The sequence below is a fragment of the Heterodontus francisci genome, chromosome 17 (genome assembly GCF_036365525.1).
Source record: "Heterodontus francisci isolate sHetFra1 chromosome 17, sHetFra1.hap1, whole genome shotgun sequence".
NCBI lineage: Eukaryota > Metazoa > Chordata > Chondrichthyes > Heterodontiformes > Heterodontidae > Heterodontus > Heterodontus francisci.
This window is the reverse complement of record NC_090387.1, coordinates 38570716-38579108: the sequence shown is the minus strand read 5'-3', so window position 1 is coordinate 38579108 and position 8393 is coordinate 38570716. Positions and strand designations below refer to the sequence as shown.

At 39.7% G+C, this 8393-nt stretch overlaps 1 protein-coding gene across 1 annotated transcript in view; it reads right to left on the bottom strand.

Annotated features, from left to right (window-relative positions):
• Nucleotides 1-421: 421 nt before the first annotated feature.
• The window catches only part of slc7a5 (solute carrier family 7 member 5), an 86431-nt gene continuing 78459 nt past the window's right edge, over nucleotides 422-8393 (bottom strand). Inside the window, exon 10 of the mRNA XM_068049300.1 lies at nucleotides 422-7656. Coding sequence (XP_067905401.1) covers nucleotides 7598-7656 — 59 coding nt within the window. The 3' untranslated portion in view covers nucleotides 422-7597. The remainder of the gene's footprint in view (nucleotides 7657-8393) is intronic.

The following is an 8393-nucleotide window of genomic DNA, read 5'->3' as shown; positions in this document are numbered from 1 at the left end:
GGTGAGTAACTAATATTTCTTCGGGTTTGTACTGGGAAAGGCAGGTTTTTCAATGATGTAAATTAGCTGACTAAAGTAACTGAATTCACTATTTGGCCTGATTGCTTGAGGGATCAAAACTATATAGAGTTTGATAACAGTTGTAAAATATGCAAATAAAAATCTTAGGATCACATTAGCAATTAGTTTAGAGCTACACTTGTGTGACTACATGCTTGAGCATTGGGGGTTATCATATGAGATAATTCTCATGATAATGATGAAGTGGCACTGAGATCTAAAACCGCAGAAACATCTATAGGTCTGTGAAACAATATGACAGGTAGTAATGAGTAACTGATCTAAAAAAAATGAACTCATCTCAGTCATTTTTTTTGAAATAACAAATCTACTTTGAGACAAAAGTTTGCTTTTAAAAGGCATCCTCAAAAAAAAACTCGAGTTATTCTGACAGTGGTCTTTCAATATACCAGAGTACAAGACAAGCAAATCAGTGTATGAATAAATATTTTATCATTCCAATAGTTGACAGTGATTTTACAACTTGTGGTAAAGTCACTAAAGCCACAATGCATCATCATGACATAGTATGTTATTGACAAGAAATTTTTACAGTGGAACATTCAGATTTAAGTATGATCTGGTCACAAGCAAAAAAAAAAGCCCTTAAGGGATCATAAGCAATTATGTAATTTGTTTCCAAACAGAAGATATAGACAACTATATAAGATTTTTGTTAATCTATTGAAATAAATAAATTGAAAAAGGCAAAAATAAAATAATTTCACACTTCCAGTGTTAATGTACGTCTGAAGTCCTGAAAATACATAAACCCAGGCTGGGTGGAGGGGTGGTGAAGGTGGACACTAGTTTTTAGTTTCCTTGCTCCTCTTCAGTTAAAGTTACCTTTAATGCTCTATTTAATGACACTGTAACAACTTGGATCCAGGGAAATAAGTCAATTAAAACCAGCAACAAAACCTATCTGAAAAGGAGCAGCTCAAAACGTCATTTTTTGTGACAATCCCGGAAGAAACAATTTTGCATTACAACATTTTGGATTTTCCCATCTCCCGGTTAATACAGTAAAATACAGTCTTTAAATAAAAACAAGAAATGCTGGAATCACTCAGCAGGTCTGGCAGCATCTGTGGAAAGAGAAGCAGAGTTAACGTTTCGGGTCAGTGACCCTTCTTCGGAACTGACAAATATTAGTAAATTTACTTGTACTTCTTTCAATGTAGTATACTGTATTCGCTGCTCAGTGTGGTCTCCTCTACATTGGGGAGACCAAGCGCAGACTGGGTGACCGCTATGCGGAACATCTCCGCTCAGTCCGCAAGCAGGACCCTGAGCTTCCGGTTGCTTGCCATTTCAACACTCCCCCCTGCTCTCATGCTCACATCTCTGTCCTGGGATTGCTGCAGTGAACATCAACGCAAGCTCGAGGAACAGCATCTCATCTACCGATTAGGCACACTACAGCCTGCCGGACTGAACATTGAGTTCAATAATTTCAGAGCATGACAGCCCCCCCATTTTACTTTCATTTTTAGTTACTTTTTCTTCCTTTTTTTACATTCCTTCTTACATTTTTTACAATCTTTTTTTGCATTTATTTCATTTCATCTTAGTTTGTTCAGTTTGCTTACCCAGTTTTTTTCAGGTTGTTTTTCTTCAGGTTTGCACTTGCTGCTGTTCAATATTCAGTGTATTCACACCTAATCTGTACTAATGCTTTGTCTTTCAACACACCATTAACATATTGTTTGCCTTTGCTCCGTGACCTTTTGGTCAGCTATGTGGCCTGGTCCAATCTGCACCTTCTCCTTTGTTATCTCTTGCCCCACCCCCACCTCACTTGTTTATAATCTGTGACTTTTCTAATATTTGTCAGTTCCGAAGAAGGGTCACTGACCCGAAACGTTAACTCTGCTTCTCTTTCCACAGATGCTGCCAGACCTGCTGAGTGATTCCAGCATTTCTTGTTTTTGTTTCAGATTTACAGCATCCGCAGTATTTTGCTTTTATTACAGTCTTTAAATGTTGGCACAAAACTATTCAAACCAATTAATTCCAGAAAAATATAAATATCAGTAGCACCTGGTTACAGTGTTTTACATACATGTCAAGAGATTTTATAAAACACTTCAAAGCTCTTCAAAACAATGTTACAACACAAGAAAGATTGCTTTAAGTAGTAAAATCATCTTAAAGGATAAATCATGTACCATATAAAACCTGAAAGTCAGTACACATAAGTGCTACAAATTGGTACCATGAATTCTAAGAATATTATTTAAACTAAAGATGTGAAAACATCTGTGAACAACTCTCAATTATAATTTATTTTTGCAGTAAGAACAGAAGTTAAACATCACCATGAGTACCTTTTCTACTTATTCAAATCATTTTTAGAATATTACTTTTTCCACAACCTGAACCATTTTCAACATCCCTCTCAACCAACACTTCGTGTGTTTGGAGGAGCAGGAAAGATGGGTGAAGCCAAATGCTTACGTAAAATATACACGGGTTGAAAATGTCTGGGCCAGCAAGCTCAGCATCTACAAACTCACCAAGAATTTCCACTGCTGAACTTACTGGGGTCAGAGGAATTTCATCAAATTGCCTACAAATGATGGGTGCCCACACCTCTAAGGGTTCATCTAGATTGCCCAGCAGGTTTGAGGACCCCAGAAGGCTTTAATAATTTCCAGGCAAAAAAGTCTGTCCCCCACCGATTTGAGAGTCCAAGTTTTGCAATCTCCCCTCCAAGGTGCTCCCCACCCCCATTTCCATTGGAAAAAAGACTTACATTTATAATAGTACCTTTCACAACCACCAGTTATCCTAAAAGACTTCACAGCCAATGAAGTATTTTTGAAGTGTCGTCACTGTTGTAATGAGGGAAGCACGACAGCTAATTTGCACACAGCAAACATCCATGAATAACAATGTGATAATGAGTTTTTGTGATGTTGATTGAGGGATGAATATTGGCCAGGACACCAGGGAGAACTCCCCTGCTCTTCTTTGAACTAGTGCTATGGGATTTTGTACATTCACCTGAGAGGTCAGACAGGGCTTTGATTTAACAGCTCATCTAAAAGTCAGCACCTCTGACAGTGCAGCACTGGAGTGTCAGTCTAGATTTTTGTCAAGTCCTGAAGTGGGACTTGAACCCATGACCTTTTGTCTCAGAGATGAGAGAGCTACCAACTGAGCCATGGCTGGCAAAGTACATCGGGGAACTAGGCCTGGCATACACCATCGCTGGCACACCGACCTTCAACATCCTGGGATCAACCTTGATTCAAAGCTTAACTGGATCAGCCACATAAATAATGTGGCTACAATAGCAGGTCAGAGGCTGGGACTTCTGTAGCAAGTAACTCACCTCCTGACTCCCCAAAGCCTGTCCACCATCTACAAGGCAAAAAACAGGAGTGTGATGGAATACTTTCCACTTGCTGGATTAGTGCAGCTCCAACAAAACTGAAGAAGCTTATCATCCAAGACAAAGCAACCCGCTTCATTGGTACCCCATCCACCACATTAAGCATTCACGCCTTCCAACACCGGCGCAGTGACAGCAGTGTGTACCAATTAACAAGCACTGCAGCAACTCGCCAAGCCTCCTTCAACAGCAACTTCCAAACCTGCAACGTTTACCATATCGAAGAACAATGTCAGCAGCAGACGCATAGGAACACCACCACCTGCAAGTTCTCCTCCAAATCACACACCAGCCTGTGACTCACCACCACCTTGTCAAGTGAAATTAGGGATGGGGAATAAATGCTGGCCATGAACTTATGATTCAATAGATTAAAAATAACTATTTTGCATGCTTTTAAATTGGTCAGCAGATCCACTTTTTCTAATTTTCTCCCTGTCCTCAAGGCAGTGACTAATGTTAGGTGAGGTCCCAGTGGGCACTGTAGTATCTTGCTCAAATGTTTCCACTCATGTCTGGTCCTAGCAAGTTATTTTAGTAAGATGCGTGCAGGTGTCACAGCCGCTCTTGATCCTCTCCTCACTCAGCATAAATACATACTTTCTGAGGAGTACTGGCTCATGATCAGCATTGTTTTTCCACTTCTCCCTAGCCTGAAGACATCGACCGACTGAATTGCTTCCACTACCGCCCTTGTTTAAATTGACAAACTTAGCAGGGCAAGGAGTGGAACTGAACTGCAGCCTTGCTGTTTTGTATGGCTCATTACGGTGCTATATAGTACATTTATCCCCATAGTCATCAAAACAGACTGCACAGTTTCCCCCCCTCCCTCCACCATTCCTCTGCTATAGGCACCGACATATACTGGGATAAGATTCCCGATGTTAGTACTCATTCAATAACTCATCCAAGTGGAAATTCTTCATTCGTAAGTGAGTATTTTAACTTCCCGGTACCAGGAGGAATGGTGGAGGAGGGGGTTAAGGGAAGGGGGGATCCAGAGGAGTGGAGGTCTAATTTTAACTGAGAGTCAAATAAGAACTGCACAGTCTTGGACCGCTAGCAAAAGCTGGCAGCAGTATCCTGGCCACAGGAGGCCCAGGTAAAGTTATTTCAATTTTTAAAAAACTTTTCACAGGCCCCTGTGAGTCAGGAGGTGCATCACTCAACAGTAGCAAATCAGAAATGGAAGAGAAAATTTCTCAACTCGCCAACCATTTCCTGATGGAGGAAATAGCAAGACTGGAATAAGCAACATGAACATCTTTATACACACTTCAAATATAGAACTCATACATAAATGAATATTAAACTGCATTTGCAGTGATAAAAATTTGAACCACATGCAGTGATGCATAGAAATATATAGGCATAGCCTTCTTTCAGAGGGCCTCATTCTCTTGACAAAATTCAAAATAGCAATCTTTCATGTATTTTGACTCCTTGCTTTCAATTCTCTTACACAAGTCCCCTTCTTGCTGGATTTTAGTGACATTTTTTCCAAGCCACTCCCTTCCCTGGATGTTTATCCAAAAGCAGTATTTTGTAAGTATAAATTAATTCAATGAACTAAAACATAGAGTAGTTAAATTAAATTTATACTTGTCAATCTAAAGACCACAAATTGTTTCTTTTTCATAGTACTACAATATGATAACATAAGTGGTGAGTTATACTAGCTGCGAATTGAAGGCTCAATTTATTAATGGAAAACTAAACCATTAATTTCTTAAAACAAGTTTTAAATCATCCTTGAATATTGTCTATTTAAATATTGTGCATTTACATAGTACTTTCAATACAGAAACTGTCAAACTTTAATTTAAAAATAAAATGGAATAAAAACATTTGTCACTACACATAAAACATTATTTGTGCATTTTATAGCTTTATGAGGTGTAATACTAGGATTGTTATCAATTCACACATACAAAAAGCAAAAACTGATTTTACGGGTGCACAAACTGCGAATGTTCACATTCTTAATGAAAAGGAAGAAGAACATGTGTTTCTGCGGCGCCTTTCACGACCACAGGACATCCCAAAGCATTTTACAGCCAATGAAGTACTTTTTGAAGTGTAGTCACGATTGTCATGTAGGAAACGTGCCCGCCAATTTGCACATAGCAAGCTCCCACTAACAGCAATGTGATAATGACCAGATAGTCTGTTTTTGTGAATTAGATTGAGGGATCAATATTGGCCAGGATACCAGGGATAACTCACACAACAAAAAGCAAAATACTGTGGATGCTGAAAATCCTAAACAAAAACAGAAAATGTTGGAAATATTCAACTGGTCAGGCAGCATCTGTGGAGAGAGAATAGACTTAACATTTCCAGTCTGCTGAGTATTTCCAGCATGTTCTGAAGGATACGGAGGTGTTGAGATAGTTTAAAGAATAGCATCATCAATGATTCAAGGACAGGGACTGCCATGGGGGAAAATTCATCTTCAGGAAAAATTATATCATTCAGGACTTGGTCAGATTAAGGAATCAATCTGCTAATTCCTAAAAGTAATAAATATCTTTTAAATGACACTTCCTTCAGCAGGTGTTGATGGTATGCAAAAGCTAACTTAATAAAATAAATACAAAAAAATCCCTGCAAAACCAATGGATGCCATCTCTGTAGTTACATGTTTTTTCTTTTAAGGCTGAAATCACACAAGAGTTGTGTGGGATCATTTGCCATGTACGGGGCAGAATCTCCAACCACTCCTCACAAGGTAAATGACAAAAAAGTAGCAGAGACAGGGACGTGGTTTCCTAGGCTTAAGTCTGGAACGGCACATGGTGCGGTAATGGTGTGCTGAGTGAGGCATATGATCTGGACTCCTGAAGACTTCACCTTCTTAAAAAATGAGGTCTTGCGCCTGTGTGGCCCAAGTTAATGAAATGTCCTTCCACCAACCTCGCTATTCTGGCCGGGTAATGGGTGCAATCCTGAGGCACTCTTTCCTGCTGGGGTTTGGATCCACAAGCCCTTCAGAATCTCACATAAATGGCCATTTGATTCATAAGTGAACCTTGACTGTGAATGTCAGCAAGCTATTCAATCATGGGCCAATCAAAGCCATGCCCAATACTGCAATCACTTGACATTTAATCTCACCACCCATCTTCAGTAGAAAGTGATCAGGAGCGTTGACCAATTATCCCTTTCTGACACTAGGGGTGCTGAGGGCAACTGTACTGCAGCTTCCTGCTGTCATCAGCTGACAGCACAGAACAGGGATTGAACCTTCCTGTAACATAAAGTTCAGCTGCTTATTGGATAAACCAGTTGAGCCATTGTTAGCCACTGCATTTATATAATTTATCATTATGCATGTTAGTTCAAAAATAAAAAAAAAAGGATTGCAATACAGAGGAATACAGCATGGGGCTCAAGATGCAGTTTTTGAACTTAAGGAAACACAAAAAATTTAAGCTCACAAAATATCTTTTCTCTAATTCTTTCCCATCTACATCAACAAACCATCTATACCCATGAACAGTGATTGTCTACAGGCCCAACAAAAAGTCAATTTTTACCTTGTAATTTTTAGATTTTAGTCCTGTCCATAACTAGACTGTTCACCAGACAGGTTTGCCAAGTGCAAGGGTATTCCAGAATAGTGTTCTTCATCAAATTTAAGAAAAAACAATAAGAAAAACAAGAAATGCTGGAACTACTCAGCAGGTCTGGCAGCATCTGTGGAGAGAGAAGCAGAGTTAACATTTCAGGTCAGTGACCTTTCCACAGATGCTGCCAGACCGGCTGAGTATTTCCAGCACTTGTTTTTATTTTACATTTCCAGCATCTGCAGTATTTTGCTTTTATTATTACGAAAAAACAAAACTAGACAGTTACTTTGACCCAATGCACATATAACCACACAAGAGCATCTATTCAAACACTAAAAACACATTGCATTCTCTTCACCCATATACAGCTATCCACCATTAAATCCCTTTCCAATGAAGGGATCATCTGATGCATACTCAACCAATTTAGAAATGGCTGACCAGTCCTCAAGTTGAAGATACAAGAAATATTTCCAAGAATGAAATGTTGACTTTGGAGCATGTAACAGTGCCTCTTTTTCTTTTGAACCTTTGTGAATTTTCTGAAGGAGTTTAATTTGTTTTATTGTGAAGACTGAGGTACCACTTCCAAAGCTTTCTGACTGAAAACAGTTAGGGAATCTGCAAGAAAGAAAAAAATCCAGTTATTTACTGATAAACTAACAATGTGCCAGTGATAACCAAAATAAGCATACAAGTCAATGAGACAGCAAAAGCCTCAAAATTGTGCTGGTAGACAAGCACCCGATAAAGGCCAAAGCTTTAGACCCTACCATTTTACATCACTGGGCGGCAAAAGCACCGACCTGCCTGTTTCAGTCACCAGGTCTTTTATATTATGGAAATTGGGGTTCTATGGCATGCACAGGATGCTGATTGCCATTTTAGGACAGAATGGTTGGACCAGCAGTGTACACTCTCTGACCAGTTTTACTGGTGATAACTGAAAAGGCCTCAAAAAGGGAAGCTTAAAATTTCTGTGGAGCTGAGGAGAGAAGGGGTGCTCCACCTGACCTAACAGAAATAATCCGTACCACTGTTGTTCTTCTACTGTCTTCTCTCCCTGCCAGCACCGCCACCATGATCATTCTTCTCCTTCCCCTGTCCCACTTTCAGGAGTTACCTTGCTGCTGGTGGGATTCCCTAATATTGTGCAGGCCTGAATTCGGAGAGCTGCATCAGAATATGCATTTGGCACAGCAGGCTGCCAGTTCTCTTTAACTGATACCTGGGCCTGAATACTTCCAAAATAATACTGCCAAAACAGGCCGGAAGCCACTGCTTTCTGCTATTCAGCTGCCTGAAGGTTAAAATCTACCCCAAGAGGACATCTTAGATGGAACAATTTTCAATGATCA